Raw genomic sequence first — 17,638 nt, forward strand, 5'->3', positions numbered from 1 at the left:
GTCCTGGATCAGGGATCAAACCCACGTCTCCTGCACTGGCAGGTGGGATCTTCCCCACTGAACCACCAGTTACTTTTTAAAACTTTTTCAAGTTGCAAAACTGAAATTCCCGTTAAACAACCCATTTCCTCCTCCCCCCGTCTCTGGCAACCACCATGCAACTTTCTGTTTCTATGAGTTTGACTGTTTTAGAAAACACAGGAAAAAAAAAAAAAAAAAAGAAAAGACAGGGAATTGCTTGGTGGTCCAGTGGGTAGGACTCTATGCTTCCACTGCAGGGGGCACAGGTTTGATCCCTAGTCAGGAAACTAAGGTCTGCAGCTGAAAGAAAAACAAAGAAAAGAAACCTCCTATATGTGGCATATACAGTATTTGTGTTTTTGTGACTGGGTTATTCACTTAACATAAGGTCCTCAAGTTTCATCCATGTTGTAGCTTGTGTCAGAATTTCCTGCCTTTTTAAGGCTCAACAATATTCCATTGTAGAGATAGACACCACCTTTTATTTCTCCATCCATAGAGGGGCACTTGAGTTGCTTCCACGTTTTAGCTCTCGTAAATGTGACTGTGCCTCTGTAACTTTTATAGTAAAAAAAATAAATGGAAAAATATAACCGGGCCACCTCCACATACACGAATGCTCAGTCTGAGGTAGTAACTGGCACTTCCTTGCCCCCAGCCCCCCGAACCAAAGCTGAAAACCATCTCCTACCCAGAACCAGGGCCTCTTCCTTCCCCCGATGCTCCTGTTTGTCCTCTCCAGACAGAGCGTCGATGATGGCCTGCAGCAGGTTGCAGACGGCCAGAGACATCTCCTCGCTCTCCACCGCCATGAGGCTGCAGATTCGGTCTATCCGGACTGCGTGGAGGATCGCTGTGGCCTAGACGCCCCCAGCGGGAAGCACATGGTCAGTTGACTGCCCCTCCCTTCCAGCTGCCGTGCAGGTTAGGGAGCGGGTGAGGGCCGCCCCATGCAGTCGGGACAGAAGCCCAGGCAGCTGGGGTCTCACAGGGCCTGTGGCCCCGGCAAGCCCCTGACTCAAGCCATGCCCCTTTCTAGAGGGACAGAGCTGTGCCCTCCAGTACCGTGGCCTCTGGCCCCAGAGGAGGCACTGAACGTGTGTAACGCAGCAAGTTCACACTGAGATGGGCTGTGCGTGTAAAACACACACTGGGTTTTGAAGATTTAGTATGAAAAACAGTGAACGGTCACAGCCATTGGATTCAGCTCTTCCTCAGAAACCACTTTCAATAAACTTATCTTTGTTTAAGTGTGAAAGCGTTAGTCACTCAGTCGTGTCAGACCCTGCGACCCCATGGACGGTAGCCAGCCAGGCCCCTCTGTCTGTGGAATTCTCCAGGCAAGAATACTGGGGTGGGTAGCCATTCCATTTTCCAGGGGATCTTCCCAATTCAGGGATCGAACCCAGCTGCCTGCATTGCAGGCGGATTCCTTACCATCTGAGCCACCAGGGAAGCCCTTATTCTTTGTTTAATCAGACCCATTTTCAGCTCTAAGAAACAAACCAGAGGATCAGTCTCTGCTGAATCTGGGACCATACAACTGAGGTTGAGGGGGGCCTCTTTAGACGTCGTATGAGGGTCTATCCACGCCATGCCCTGCCCTGCCCACAGGTCAACGCCCCATCCTCAGGCTGGCAGCCCTTTGCTCCACGAGCCCCACCCCTGCCCTCACCCTAGCTCGGTGGCTACTGCACATGCCCGACAAGGTCCGCACGGCAGCCAGCATCAGCTCAGGCCTCTTCATGTCCAAAAGCTGCACCAGCAGGGCCATGCCGTTGTTCTGGAAGATCCTTTCGGCCCCCGCTTCCTCACGGCTGAGGACAATGAGGTTGTTGGCGGCCTGAAGGTGCAAAGGAAACAAGAAAGGTCAGGAGGGAAGTCTGGCTACTGAGGCCTTGACCATGAGCCAAGTGCAGGGGCTGGGGCAAGGACCGGGTCTTCAGAACTTCTTTATATTCTTTTGCCCTATAACCCTGCTCCTGGGAATGTAGCCCAAGAACATAATTCAGAACAAGAAACAAAGTAACTTGCAATAAAGACCAGCTGGATGAAAATATATTGCAGCCATCAAAGACATAAATGAAAAGACTCAGAGGCAACTTGGAAAAAGCATTAGTTTGCAGAAACAGAATTGCAGGTTCACGCTGATGGCACTTTGGGTAAAATTAAACTGTGCGTATCTGCTTGTGGATAAGGACTTATAAAAAGTAGGAAAGGGACTTCCCTGGTGGGCCAGTGGTGATGACCCCACTTTCCAATCCTTGGGAGGGGAACTAAGATCCCACACTAACCCTAACCCTGGTTGGGGAACTAAGACTGCACACGCCAAGGAGCAACTGAGCCTGTGAGCCGCAACAAAAGATCCCACATGCCGCAAGAAATTTCCCGTGGGCTGCAACGAAGACCCAACACAAACCAAATAAAATTTTTTTAAAGAAAAGGGTAGGGAAATGTTAAATTAATTAATCAAGGAACCCATTAGTCCGAAGTGGCTTCAATGCCTAAGCAACTAAGTAAGAAAACCCAAACCACACTTTGCTATACAGCAGAAATTAACACAACCTTGTAAATCAACTATACTTCAATTTAAAAACAAAACAACAACTAAATGAAAAACCCCTAACCCTGTATTGTCTCAAGGTTAAGACACTGAAAGACAACCAATCACAAATAGCTAACGAGCCTTTCCCAAATAATGCTAACTGCTTAAGCTATAGCCCGAGCTTCCCAGGTGACCCTAGTGGTAAAGAATCCACCTGCTAAAGCAGGAGACACAAGAGATGTCGGTTCGATCCCTGGGTCAGGAAGATCCCCTGGAGAAGGAAATGGTAACCCACTCCAAGTATTCTTGCCTGGAGAATTCCATGGACAGAGGAGCCTGGCAGACTACAGTCTTGGGGGTTGCAAAGAGTTCGACATGACTAAGCATGCACATTTTTAAGCTACAGCCAATCAAATAACCCCCTTGCTTTGCTTCCACCTCTTTCCTGTCTTTGTTTGTTTTGTTTTGTTTTGTTTAAATATTTGCAGCACGTGGGCTCAGTAGTTGCTGCACTCAGGCTTAGTTGCCCCACAACACGTGGGATCTTATATCCCGACCAGGGATCATACTCACATCCCCTGCACTGGCAAGATGATTCTTAACCACTGAACCACCAGGGTTCACCTCTTTTCTAGAAAAGCCTTTTCCCTAGCTCTTGTTGGTGGAATACTCCCAACCACTTCTGGTTTACGCTACCCAGTTCAAACAAATTTTGCTCAAACTCTTAGAGTTTTTAATATGTCTTAGTTTATCTTGTAACAGAATTGAAGTTTTTACATTGGGGATTCTTTTCCATCAAATATATTCCTTGAATATGGTTTTGGCATTTTTTATTGTTCAAGAAAATCTAAAGTTGCAGGAGGTTCTCAGGAAGATTGAAGGTTGTGTGCAGAGAATGCTAGATGGGATCTGAAAGCCCTGGGTGATGATTCTGCCACATGCTAGCCACGTGACCTTGGGCAAGGCATAGCATTCTCTGAGTCTCAGATCCCTGTCCATAAAAATAGACAGTTGAGCTGCATTTTCAAGTCTATTCCCACCCTGAGGACATATATATATATATGATATATATATATATATATATATATATAAGATATTCTGTATATGTGTGTGTGAGAGAGTCCTCAGAGTCTCTCTCTCTATATATATATATATGTATATTTGTGTGTGTATACATGTATATATATGTATGTATGTATATACATATATATATGTATGTGTATATATATGTATATAAAGTATATCCTGAATATTCATTGGAAGGACTGAGGCTGAAGCTGAAGCTCCAATACTCTGGCCACCTGAGGCGAAGAACTGACTCACTGGAAAAGACCCTGACGCTGGGAAAGATTGAAGGCAGGAGAAGAAGGGGACAACAGAGGATGAGATGGTTGGATGGCATCATCGACTCAATGGACATGAGTTTGAGTAGGCTCCAGGAGTTGGTGATGGTCAGGGAGGCCTGGTGTGCTACAGTCCATGGGGTGGCAAAGAGTCGGACATGACTGAGTGACTGAACTGAACTGAGGATATAAAAGAAGGATATAAAACCTTCCACCTTGAGGATGCATTCATAGTCTTCCCTCAGTATCCACAGGGGATTGCTTCCAGGACCCTGGTGGATAACAAAATCCACGGATGCTCAAGTCCCTTACATAAAATAATGTAGTACAGTTGGCCCTTCTAACTGCAGGCAACCAATTGTGTGTTGAAATCCTTTAAAAGGCTCCAGCTCTGGAGAGGAGGGCTTGAGGAGACCCTGAGACCCTGAGATTGGGCAAAGAATGCATGATGCAAGAAAAGGAGGAGGTGGGCAAACAGGCAGAGAGTAAGAGGTTGGTGCGCATGCTTAGTTGCATCTGACTCTGTGACCCCGTGGATTGTGCTGGCCAGGCTCCTCTGTTCACAGGATTCTCCAGGCAAGAATCCTGGAGTGGGTACCATTCTTTCTCCAAGGGTCTTCCTGACCCAAAGACTGAACCCCCTTCTCCTGCACTGCAGGCAGATGCTTTACCATCTGAGCCACCAGGGAAGCCCCCAAGAGGCTGGGGAGCAGGCTGATTAAAGAATTTCAGGCAAGCATGAGCAGAACCATCATCACTCTATCAGTCAAAGGGCTTTGTACTTTTCAGGGTACAAAGTACTGCTTTCATATATATATAACAACTCATCAAGTCCTCATAAGAGTTTGTTATAAAATATACTTGCATATTAAAATTTTTTTTTGATTGCACCTGCCGCATGTGGGATCTTAGTTCCTCAACCAGGGATCAACCCCAAGCTGCCTGCATTGGAAGGCAGAGTCTTAACCACTGGACCACTAAGGAAGTCCTGATATTTGCATATTATATGATTACTGATCATAAAACTAACAAAAATTCCCCATGCATATTCTGTTAAATTCTTATATTCAGATATTCATTTTTTCCCTCTGAAGGAGGAAAAAAGAAACATTAAAAAATGCAGCAAATTTGGTTAAGAAGATACTAGGAATAAATATCTTCATAATTCAGAATGATGCTGCAGAATGATCTTCATAATTCACAATGATGCTGCTCCATTTTGAAATGGAGTAAAGCATTATTTTGACGTGTCATTGTTTCTCAGGCCCAAAACTAGGGTGAGGCAAGTAAGACACTTACCTTGGGTGCAGATTTTACGGGGTACAAAAAACTTCTGTAATCAAGATAAATGGTATTGAATGCAATGTTTTAAAATATCAAAATCCATGCACTGCAAAAAACAATACACGCTGAACAGAATAGCAGACATACAAAGACAGGATTCAACCCTCACCGTTCTAACTGTTGAGCATGACTCAACATGAGCACCTCCTCGTGTTGAGCATGACTCTCTTCGTGGTTCTCACCCTAACCCTGGCCCTTCTTAGGGTTCACACACTGTTTCCTAAAGTGCTCATCGTTTGGCCCATCTTTGTCTCCCTTCTCCAAGCAGCCGCCCACCGGCACGAGTCGGGGACGTTACGGTCCGGACACAAGGGCGGAGTCCGCAGAGGAAGCAGTTACCTGCGCGCCCCCAGAGCGCCCTCCTCTGGTTCGCTGCTTGCCCAGCACTTACCTTCTCCAGTTTATCCGCTTCACTGTTTCTGTCCAGGAGAATCTCAAACATCGTCTGAACCCTCGAATCAGTGGAGAACTGCACACGGAGCTGAGGAGAGAGGGGGGAGTGGGGAAGAAGGCAGGTGGGCATCCCATCATTTCAGTCAAATCCACTCAAAGGTCATCTCAGGTAATATTAGGGTATGCTCTTCGTGCCCGCCTCCATCACTCATTCATCCATCCAACAATCATCTAACTGAACTGTTGTTACTACGGGTGGGACGAGAACAAAATCAAGTCTTTGCTCCACAAAGCTTACAGTTTAATTACATTCGAGGTCCCATTTAGTCTTCACAAGTCTTGGAAGGCAAAAAGATCATCACCCCAATTTTGCAACCTCACTGTTAGACATTTAAATATGGGCTAAAACAGGAAAGTATCTCCAGGGTCAGAGACATGAAGCAGCTTTCAAGTACCACTTGAAACAAATGTAAACCATTTTTTCCTTCTTTATTCCTTTTTAAATGTTCATTCATTCATTCTCTTGGTTGTGCCCAGGTCCTAGTAGCAGTAGCACACATGATCTTTAGTCGCAGCATGTGGGATTCAGTTCCCTGACCTGGGATCGAACCCAGGCCCCTGGATTGGGGCCGCTGAGTCTTAGCCACTGGACCACCAGGGAAGTCCCTAAACGGTTATTTTGGAATGTCTCCATCCCTCACTCTCCCAACCCCAACCCCAACCCCAGTGCTCTGAGCGTTGCTCTGCTGGGCCACAGTGCCACCTATTTCCCCCCTGCGGTCATTTCCTTTCAGGAAGTTGCTCAGTCACCACCCCTTCACTGATCACTCGTTGGTCTGTATTTTGACAGCTCTGGAGTCTGCACTCTGGACAGAACACTGTGGTCCCTGCATGGGGCTGCCGCAGGCATCCAGACGTCACTGTGACCCGGAGCAAGGAGATGCGTGATCAAGTTACCCTTCTGCTCTCAGAGTAGGGAAGCCGGCATCCCAAGGCGTCCCTCAGAAAACTGGCAGCTAAGTGAGGACAGAGGGTGCAGGACCCTTATCTCTGGTCCCAGTTCCCTGAGGCCACTCCATTCTCCTAGGAAAGAGCCCCTGTTCCTGCTGGCTCTTGGCTCTCCTGCATCCCCCAGCAACATCCTCCCCCCAGTTCCCAGGTTTCTCACGCTGCCTTTGTCCTCCTAGAAAGAGAGGAAGATCATAGTGAAGACATACTAAGCTGCAATTTTTTTTAAGCCTCCATCTGGAATTGAGACGACTGGTATGCTAGTCCTGTCTGGCTTGTACCCTTGAACAAGCATCACGGCGACTCTGATCCTCGCAGACAGGGGCACCGGCCCAGCTGTTCTGTGCCACGTGACCACTCCATCCAAGGGAGTGGAGGTAGGCCAGCCCTGGTGTCCCGCTGCCCTAACTGGTCCCTACTAGGAATGGGGAGAGGTGGCCGAGGCTTGTAGGAAGGGCCACCTTCCGGATCCAGCTCACCTTCTCCTGGATGCTGGTGTTGAGCCTCCTCAGTGTCTGCTGGAAGCTCTGGTTCTGTGGCTCCAGAGTGGCACAGCGCTGCACATCCTTGAAGGCCTGGTCCAGCTTGCCCAGGTGCTCCAGTGCCTGGCATCGCCGGTACAGAGCCTTGATGTCCGAGGAGTTGATATCAATGGCTAGCGAGGGAAGCAGGCAGAGTCTCAGGGGGCCGGGAGGCAGACCACCTTCCTTCCTCCCCCACAACACCCCCCCCCCAACTCCAGGGCTTCCATCTCTCCCTTGGAGAGTGTGCTTCCTTGTAGACCAGTTTCGTGGAAGGCAATTTTTCCACGGACTGGAAGTGGGGTGTGGTTTGGGGATGATTCAAGTGCATTACATTTATTGTGCACTTTATTTCTATTATTATGACATCAGCTCCACCTCAGGTCGTCAGGCATTAGATCCTGGAGACTGGAAACCCCTAAGGTAGACCATCTGGTCCTAGGCTCCCCTTAGTTAGGGAGGTGGTAAGAATCACTGTCTCAAGGTTGGAAGGGAGCTGAAGGGTCATCTCATTCAATTCCTGACTCTCCAGTCTTGGCTCCTTTATCCCTGCCAAGTACCAATCCAGTCGGTGCTTGCATACCTCCAGCTGTGGGGAGCACCTTCCATCTCAAGGCAGACAGCTTCTTCAGAAAGCCCCTCCCTCCTCCAACCTGAAATATATCTCCCTGTAACTTTGCCCTTTTGTCTTAAGTCCAGTCCTGGAAACTGTGAGATGAAATCCAATCCTTCTTCCTTGTGACAGCCTTTCAGGAATTTGAAAGCAGCTCCCTGTCCCACCTGGGAGTTCCTTCTCTGAGCTAAATATTGCCACTTTCCTGCTCTTTACAGGATGGGCTTCTAGTCCCCTCTCCAGCTAAGACCTTCCCTTCGGAACTCACTCCAGACTATCTCTGTCTCTCCTTAAAAATTAGTGATCCAATCAAAAGCCAACACAGACCTATGCAGAGGAGAACCCCTTCGTTCTGCATATTATAACCCTAAAAATGCAGCCAGAAGTCTTCCCATTTTGATCATGCTCTTAAATCTAAGTTCTCCCAGAACCTGAGGCACTCCGAAAACAGTGTTGATGTGTGTTTATTTTTCCTAGTGTCTGTGGAATCAACTAATACCTCCCTCCTTCCCTCAGGAAACCCGGTCCCCACAGAGTGGTTCTAGGGAGCAGCCCCTCCCCCAGGAACATATCCTCACCTCCACCAAAGTGCCTGTGTCCTTGCTGTGACAAATGGATTTCCAGGAGCGGCCCCAGCACATTTAATGTGTAAAGATGTGACTTAGGGATGGCTTTCCTGGAGCATCCTTTCACACAAGGTCCATCTGAAGCCCTGCCTACAATGTCCAGGATGGCATTTATACAATCTGTGAGTGTCAAGAGCCCCTTAGACTAAACAGGGATGCTGAGGGGGTGGGAAGGAGGGCAAGATCAGAGCGCGCGAGGGCTCACCTCTCGAGGCATCGGAAGCCGCCTGAACATAGCTCTCCTGAGAAACGGGGAAGGAAGACACTTGGTTAATGTGGGCCCAACACAGAGACAGCCAGAGAGGGTCCCGGAGGTGAGGAGACAGGGCTTGCTGGCCGCTGCCACTGTCAGAGGCCAGAGGTTCCTCGCTGAGCGTGGAGAAGCGGGCACGCATCGGGCACACTCAGGCTTGAACCTGGCTCTGCTGCTGACTGAGGAGGGCGTGGCCACCCGCTCCAGTATTCTTGCCTGCAGAATCCCATGGACAGAGGAGCCTGGCGGGCTATTATCCATGCGGTCGCAAAGAGTCAGACACAACTCAAGTGATTTAGCATGTACACACTGCTGCTAACTACCTAGAGCTCTTGGGGAAGTCACTGAGCCCTCCTCTTGAGTCTTGAGCTTCCTATCTGCAATATGGGCACAAGAGTAGCAGCGACCTCGTGGTCTGTGGCTAAGATGCCATGAAATAAGCTCTGAAAAGCCCCTGTCCGGACGCCAGTTCCCACGAGATGAGAACTGTCTCCATGGATGACTTCCCCGTCTCCCAGAGGAGTGGGTCAGGCGATGGGTACCAGAAAGCAGGGGAGGCTCTCTGCTCCAACCTGAGGGCTCCAGGAGAGAGCACTGGGAGGACAGGTGTGACTGTCAGGAGGAGGGAGCTGCCCCCTCACCCGCATCCCAGTCCCGCCCTCAGCTCTCCACCCCTCTCCTTCCCAGACCGTTTTCAGGCCACAGGCCGCCCGGTTCCGATAGAGTGTGGCCAGCAGGTCCTTATCCTTGGTCAGCTTCAGGGCCTGGCTGTAGCTCTTGGTGGCAGCCTTGTAGTCCTGGAGCTGGAAATGCTGATTCCCCTCCTCCTTCAGCTGCATCGCTTCCGCCTCGGCCATCTGTCAGGACAGGAGAGCTCCCTCCAGACCTGGGGCTGGGCTCCTGGTCTGAGTCTGGAGCTCCAGGGTCCCCACCTACCGGGATGGAAGGGGGGATGATGCCCATCCCCTCAACCCCTGCCAATCCACTGCCCAGGAGGACATCACAGCGTCTGCTAAGAGTGGGGCCCAAGTAGAGAGGGGTCTCAGAGTCTCTGTTCCTAGGGAACTCTGCTCAATATTATGTAACAACCTAAACAGGGAAAGAATTTGAAAAAGAGGGGGTTTCCCTGGGCAGTCTAGTGGCTAAGATTCTATGCTTCCAATGCAGGGGGTCTGGGTTCCATCCCTGGTCAGGCAGCTAGATCCCACTTGTTGCAAGTAAGACCTGGTGTGGCTAAATAAATAAAAATAAATAAATACATTTTTTTAGAAAAGAATAGCTATATGTATAACTGAATCACTTGGTACACCTGAAGCTAATGCAAAATTGTTAACTATACTCTGATTTTTTAATTTTTTTAAAAGAAGAGTCCCTCTTCCTCCCTCCATCTCCCTCCCAGCAGGATGGGTAAAGCCACCACACCAAGGGCCTGAATTCTCATTGCAGGCCTTAAAATGCCTGGGTCCCCCCTTCCCCCTCCCCGGTCCCAGGAACACTCCAGGCCAGCTCACTTTCTCTCAAGGACAATGTTCTTGGTCCGTCCTCCTGGGGTGCAGGTCCTCTGTGTGTGAACCCCCAGCCGGCCAGCGTCAGTCTGCCCCTCCCAGCCCCCACCCAGGAGACTTTATCACCCCAGCCAGTGGCTCCAGACCATATTTGGCCACAGGGGCAGGTGCCCCTGGCGTCTGTCATTGATACTCCGGGACCTCCCCCTCCCCAGACTGGACAGTCATTACCACGTGGAGGTTCCAATGAACCTCTGTCCCCGCATCCCACTCAGGGCCAGTCCTGGGGGCACAGGGGCTCCTAACTCCCCAAAGAATGATAGAAAGATCCAGAGGGACAGGAGCACCCCCAGCAGACCCCCGCTACCGAGGCACAGCTCGGACGCCCCCTTCTCCACCTCCTTCCCAGACAAACAACCTCCTCTCCCCTCCCCCCACGCCTGCTATTTTGGGAGCAGAGAGACAGCTGAGGGGCTGGCAGGCTTGGACACGCAGAGCAGCTGCCCAGGTCCCAGGCCCGCTGGAGACTTCCAGAAATGCCCTTCTGGAGGGAGGAGGGAAGAGGAGGGAGGGAGGACGTTTCCTTCCCCTCTCCCCCTTGTCCACAACGCCCCCACCCCTTCCACCCGTTGAAAACGTCCTTGTTTTTCAGAAAGATCCATGGACTTGCTGTCTCACTTGAGTGGAAGTGGGTGTTTGTTCCACTCTGCGCATCTTCGGCGGCTCTTCCCTGTCTGCACGGAGGGGCTGTATTTGGTCTCCCTCCCCCGGCCCCAGGCTAGGAGCTCCCTGAGGATGGGCTCTGTATGTCCCCCACCGGACTGAATCTTCTCCCAAAGACTCTCAGGAAGCCTGGGAATTCCCTGCAACCAAGGACCGTGCCCACTAACTGACTGGGACTTGCTGAGTCCCCCTCATCAGAGGGGTGGGGGTGGGGGCTTCCTGGGACGAGAACTGTATATTCACTAAGAACTGTGAATCACTGTGTTGCACACCTGACACTTATACACTACTGTAAATCTACTATACCGTGATGCTGAAATTTTAATTAAATTACAAATTCTTAATTAAAAACAACAACATCACTACATACTTGCCACCAGAGAGGGTCTCCCCTGGGACAGGAATTGTTTCTCCTTATTCAACTGAGACAAATTTATGAGGTTGTCCCCCACTTGGATTTAGAATTCTCCCAGCTTTCTGTGTCTCTGAGACTAGGCGGTGAGTGCCCTCCCAGAGGACAAGTACAGCGTCTCATGCAGTTTGATTTTCCCTGGCACAGAGCCTGGAAGAATCAGTGCCCAATGCATGTTCTTAAATGAATGAATGAACGAATGAGTTTTTCGTGCTGACGCTTTGCTTCACATCACTACCATTCTGACCCCCTCTCCCATATTGCTTCAAACTGACCTGACCGCAGCTGAGAAAAGACACTGAAGGAAAAAAGCGTAGGCGGGATCACTCACACTAGATTCTGCTCTTAGCTCTGTGACCTTGAAAACACAGCTCTGTGACCTTGGACAAGTTCTACTGCCCTGCTGGACACAAAGTCCAGCCCTGATAAATGTTTGTTGGCTGAATAAATGAATGAATTGGATGGATGGGTGAATTCCCTGCCCTCATGGTGTCGCCAACCCTGAACCCCTTTGCGGACAGCTCTCTGTAGCAGTGACATAAAATGTTAAAGGATCCTGCCGTTGGTGGAGATTGACTTCAAGTCCAGGGGACTGTGGATTAAAATCCTGATTCAGTAATTCATTCCACAAGCATTTCTTAAGCATTTGCTCTCTGCCAGGAAATCCCTTGTAGCTCAGTTGGTAAAGAAATCTGCCTAAAGTGCCGGAGACATGGGCTCAACTTCTGGGTCAGGAAGATCCCCTGGAGAAGGAAATGGCAACCCACTCCAGTGTTCTTGCCTGGAGAATCCCATGGACCGAGGAGCCTGGCGGGCTACAGTCCATGGGGTTGCAAGAGTCGGACATGACTGAGCGACTATACCACTATCATGTACCAGGAACTGTGAATGATTATGGAAGCAGAAAACACTCCTGGGCATAAGGATTTGTGTGTTTTGTTCACTCACACATTCCAAGTGTCTGCAACAGTGTGTAGTATGTAGCGGGTGTTGTCTTAGTCACTAAGTCACCTCTGACTCTTTTGCGACCCCAGGGACTGTAGCCCACCGGTGCCTCTGTCCATGGGATTTCCCAGGCAAGAATAGTGGAGTGGGAGGTACTAGGTGCTCAATAGCATTTGTTTAATGAGTGTATGAAAGAATTCCATGTATCTGTGATTTCTGACATATACCAAACAGTTTTCAAACCTTACAATCAGGAATCATGACATTATTTCAGAGAAAGTTTCCCTGAGGAAATGATTAAATGAGTTAACATATGTAGAGCTCCTAGAACAATGTCTGGCAGAGACCTTTGTTAAATGATTGAACAAATATTTAAGGCAAGACCTGAAGAACAAGGAACTATTTCTGTATGTGTTCGTCAGCTCAGGCTGCCATTAACAAAATGCCACTGATTGCACAATTGCACTCATCTCACACGCTAGTAAAGTAATGCTCAAAATTCTCCAAGCCAGGCTTCAACAGTATATGAACCATGAAATTCCAGATGTTCAAGCTGGATTTAGTAAAGGCAGAAGAACCAGAGAGCAAACTGCCAACATCTGCTGGATCACTGAGAAAGCAAGAGAGTTCCAGAAAAACATCTACTTCTGCTTTATTAACTATGCCAAAGCCTTTGACTGTGCTGATCACAACAAACTGTGGAAAATTCTGAAAGAGATGGAAATACAAGACCATCTGACCTGCCTCTTGAGAAAACTGTATGCAGGTCAGGAAGCAACAGTTAGAACTGGACATGGAATGACAGACTGGTTCCAAATTGGGAAAGGAGTACGTTGAGTCTGTATATTGTCACCCTGCTTATTTAACTTCTATGCAGAGTACACCATGAGAAACGCTGGGCTGGATGAAGCACAAGCTGGAATCAAGATTGCTGGGAGAAATATCAATAACCTCAGATATGCAGATGACACCACTCTTATGGCAGAAAGGGAAGAAGAACTAAGCTTCTTGATGAAAGTGAAAGAGGAGAATGAAAAAGTTGACTTAAAACTCAACATTCCGAAAACTAAGATCATGGCACCCCGTCCCATCACTTCGTGGCAAATTGATGGGGAAACAATGGAAACAGCGGCTGACTTTATTTTCTTGGGCTCCCAAATCACTGCAGATTGTGACTGCAACCATGAAATTAAAAGACGCTTGCTCTTTGGAAGAAAAGTTATGACCAACCTAGACAGCGTATTAAAAAGCAGAGAGATTACTTTGCAGACAAAGGTCCATCTAGTCAAAGCTATGGTTTTTCCAGTGGTCATGTATGGATGTGAGAGTTGGACTATAAAGAAAGCTGAGCGCCGAAGAACTGATGCTTTTGAACTGTGGTGTTGGAGAAGATTCTTGAGAGTCCCTGGGACTGCAAGGAGATCAGACCAGTACATCCTAAAGGAAATCAGTCCTGAATATTCATTGGAAGGACTGATGCTGATTCTGAAGCTCCAATACTTTGGCCACCTGATGGGAAGAACTGACTCATTAGAAAAGACCCTAATGCTGGGAAAGATTGAAGGTAGGAGGAGAAATGGGCAGCAGAGGATGAGATGGTGGGATGGCACCACTGACTCAACAGACGTGAGTTTGGGCAGGCTCCAGGAGTTGGTGATGGACAGGGAGGCCTGGCATGCTGCAGTCCATGGGGTCACAAAGAGTCAGACATGACTGAGCAACTGAACTGAACTGAACTGGATGACTTAAACAACAAAAATTTCTTTTCTCATAATTCTGGAGGCTAGAAGCCTAAGATTACCATCATATGGGTTGGTTTCTGGTGAAACTTCACTTCCTGGGTTGTAGACAACCATCTTCTTGTATTCACACAGCCTCTTCTCTGTGTGAGAGCAAAGAGAGAGACAAGAAGAAAGAGAGAGAGCTCTTGTGTGTCCTCCTCTTAAAAGGACATCAGTCCTATCAGATTAGGATGCCATCTTTATGACCTCACTTAACATTTATTACTTCCTGTTGGACCATTAGGAAGGCTGAGCACCGAAGAATTGATGCTTTTGAACTGTGGTGTTGGAGAAGACTCTCGAGAGTCCCTTGGGCAGTAAGGAGATCAAAGCAGTCAACCCTAAAGGAAATCAACCCTGAATTTTCATTGGAAGGACTGAAGCTGAAGCTGAAGCTCCAATACTTTGGTCATTTGATGCGAAGAGCTGACTCACTGGAAAAGACTGTGATGCTGGGAAAGATTGAAGGCAGATGGAGAAGGGGACAACAAAGGATGAGATGATTGGATGGCATCATCAACTCAATGGACATGAGTTTGAACAAGCTCTGGGAAAGAGTGAAGGACAGGGAGGCCTGGCATGCTGCAGTCCATGGAGTCACAAAGAGTTGGACAGACTAAGCAACTGAACAACAACGTTAGAGTCTGTCTCTAAATAGAGTCACACTGGGGGTTAGGGCTTCAATTTATGAATTGGAGGTGTGGGTGCACAATTCAGTTCATACCAGTTCCAGAAAATTGCATGAGGGAACTAAGGCTGAGTGGACCATTAAGGGAGTCTGATTTTTCCCGCCTGTAATGGGAGGCTTTGTAGGGTAACAAAGACAGAAAGTAATTGAGCAGAGTTTTGGTTTGAAACATCACCCTGTGTTGCCACGTGAAGAGGAGGAAGCAGGGTAAAGACAGGTAGGCAAATGTAGAGACTGTAGGAACCAGTATTGTGGCCAAAATCTCGGCTCTCTGTGTACTGATGCTGAACAGCAATACGCAGACAGAACTGTGGAGGAGAAGGAAAGAGTAACTCTATTAGTTTCTCGGGCAAAGGGGGAACACAGTGCCGGTACACTAGCGTTTCAAGTGCTGTGCCCCCCTGCCCTGGTGAGTGAAAAGTGAAAGTGAAAGTCACTCAGTCGGGTCCGATTCTTCGGGACCCCACGGACTATACAGTTCATGGAATTCTCCAGGCCAAAATGGGTAGCCTTTTCCTTCTCCAGGGGATCATCCCAAACCGGGAATCGAACCCATGTCTCCTGCATTGCAGGCCAGTTCTGGTGAGTAGGGAGAGGATATATAGTCATGCGGGAGTATGTGATAAGGATCAAGGCAATAACATCTTTCTTTTTCTTTTCTGGCTGTGATGGGTCTTCATTGCTGCGAGTGGGCTTTCTCTATTTGTGGCGAGCGGGGGCAACTCTTTGTTGCAGTGTGAGAGCTTCTCATTTTTGTGGCTTCTACTCTACACATGGACATCACCAGATGGTCAACACCGAAATCAGATTGATTATATTCTTTGCAGCCAAAGATGGAGAAGCTCCATACAGTCAACAAAAACAAGACCAGGAGCTGACTGTGGCTCAGATCATGAACTCCTTATTACCAAATTCAGACTTAAATTGAAGAAAGTAGGGAAAACTGCTAGACCATTCAGGTATGACCTAAATCAAATCCCTTATGATTATACAGTGGAAGTGAGAAATAGATTTAAGAGCCTAGATCTGATAGATAGAGTGCCTGATGAACTATGGAATGACGTTCATGACATTGTACAGGAGACAGGGATCCAGACTATCCCCATGAAAAAGAAATGCAAAAAAGCAAAATGGCTGTCTGGGGAGGCCTTACAAATAGCTGTGAAAAGAAGAGAGGCAAAAAGCAAAGGAGAAAAGGAACGATATAAGCACCTGAATGCAGAGTTCCAAAGAATAGCAAGAAGAGATAAGAAAGCCTTCTTCAGCGATCAATGCAAAGAAATAGAGGAAAACAACAGAATGGGAAAGACTAGAGATCTCTTCAAGAAAATTAGAGATACCAAGGGAACATTTCATGCAAAGATGGGCTCGATAAAGGACAGAAATGGTATGGACCTAACAGAAGGAGAGGATATTAAGAAGAGGGTGGCAAGAATACACGGAAGAACTGTACAAAAAAGATCTTCACGACCCAGATAATCATGATGGTGTGATCACTAATCTAGAGCCAGACATCTTGGAATATGAAGTCAAGCGGGCCTTAGAAAGCATCACTACAAACAAAGCTAGTGGAGGTGATGGAATTCCAGTTGAGCTGTTTCAAATCCTGAAAAATGATGCTGTGAAAGTGCTGTACTCAATATGCCAGCAAATTTGGAAAACCAGCAGTGGCCACAGGACTGGAAAAGGTCAGTTTTCATTCCAATCCCAAAGAAAGGCAATGCCAAAGAATGCTCAAACTACCACACAATTGCACTCATCTCACACGCTAGTAAAGTAATGCTTAAATTCTCCAAGCCAGGCTTCAGCAATACATGAACTGTGAACTCCCTGATGTTCAAGCTGGTTTTAGAAAAGGCAGAGGAACCAGAGATCAAATTGCCAACATCCGCTGGATCATCGAAAAAGCAAGAGAGTTCCAGAAAAACATCTATTTCTGTTTTATTGACTATGCCAAAGCCTTTGACTGTGTGGATCACAATAAACTGTGGAAAATTCCCTAAAGAGATGGGAATACCAGACCACCTGATCTGCCTCCTGAGAAATATGTATGCAGGTCAGGAAGCAACACTTAGAACTGGACATGGAACAACAGACTGGTTCCAAATAGGAAAAGGAGTACGTCAAGGCTGTATATTGTCACCCTGCTTATTTAACTTCTATGCAGAGTGCATCATGAGAAACGCTGGACTGGAAGAGACACAGGCTGGAATCAAGATTGCTGGAAGAAATATCAATAACCTCAGATATGCAGATAACACCACCATTATGGCAGAAGGTGAAGAGGAGCTAAAAATCCTCTTGATGAAAGTGAAAGAGGAGAGTGAAAAAGTTGGCTTAAAGCTCAACATTCAGAAAATGAAGATTATGGCATCCAGTCCCATCACTTCATGGCAAATAGATGAAGAAACAGTGGAAACAGTGTCAGACTTTATTTTTTGGGGCTCCCAAATCACTGCAGATGGTGACTGCAGCCATGAAATTAAAAGACGCTTACTCCTTGGAAGAAAAGTTATGACCAACCCAGATAGCATATTCAAAAGCAGAGACATTACTTTGCCAACTAAGGTCCGTCTAGTCAAGGCTATGGTTTTTCCTGTGGTCATGTATGGATGTGAGAGTTGGACTGTGAAGAAGGCTGAGCGCCGAAGAATTGATGCTTTTGAACTGTGGTGTTGGAGAAGACTCTTGAGAGTCCCTTGGACTGCAAGGAGATCCAACCAGTCCATTCTGAAGGAGATCAGCCCTGGGATTTCTCTGGAAGGAATGATGCTAAAGCTGAAGCTCCAGTACTTTGGCCACCTCATACGAAGGTCGTGGAAGGTGGAGTCTTGCCTACATGAAATGGGGGACAAAAAGGCCTCTGTGCCTGGGAGCCCCAAAGGGCCCTGCTTGGTGTCAGTGTGCCAATGGAGAT

At 47.8% G+C, this 17,638-nt stretch overlaps 1 protein-coding gene across 2 annotated transcripts in view; it reads right to left on the reverse strand.

Annotated features, from left to right (window-relative positions):
- UNC45B (unc-45 myosin chaperone B) overlaps window positions 1-10,309 on the reverse strand; it is a 30,733-nt gene extending 20,424 nt beyond the window's left edge. Inside the window, exons 1-7 of one of the 2 annotated variants that reach the window (XM_052657139.1) lie at window positions 10,179-10,309; window positions 9,357-9,524; window positions 8,620-8,656; window positions 7,134-7,309; window positions 5,645-5,734; window positions 1,697-1,864; window positions 713-881 (exon numbers count right to left, since the gene is read on the reverse strand). In XM_052657139.1, coding sequence (XP_052513099.1) covers window positions 713-881; window positions 1,697-1,864; window positions 5,645-5,734; window positions 7,134-7,309; window positions 8,620-8,656; window positions 9,357-9,524 — 808 coding nt within the window. In that variant the 5' untranslated portion in view covers window positions 10,179-10,309. Of the gene's footprint in view, window positions 1-712; window positions 882-1,696; window positions 1,865-5,644; window positions 5,735-7,133; window positions 7,310-8,619; window positions 8,657-9,356; window positions 9,600-10,178 lie in introns of both variants that reach the window. The other variant, XM_052657140.1, reaches the window with a different exon arrangement.
- Between the last annotated feature and the right edge of the window lie 7,329 nt (window positions 10,310-17,638).

The sequence above is a fragment of the Budorcas taxicolor genome, chromosome 19, assembly GCF_023091745.1.
Source record: "Budorcas taxicolor isolate Tak-1 chromosome 19, Takin1.1, whole genome shotgun sequence".
Classification (NCBI taxonomy): Eukaryota; Metazoa; Chordata; class Mammalia; order Artiodactyla; family Bovidae; genus Budorcas; species Budorcas taxicolor.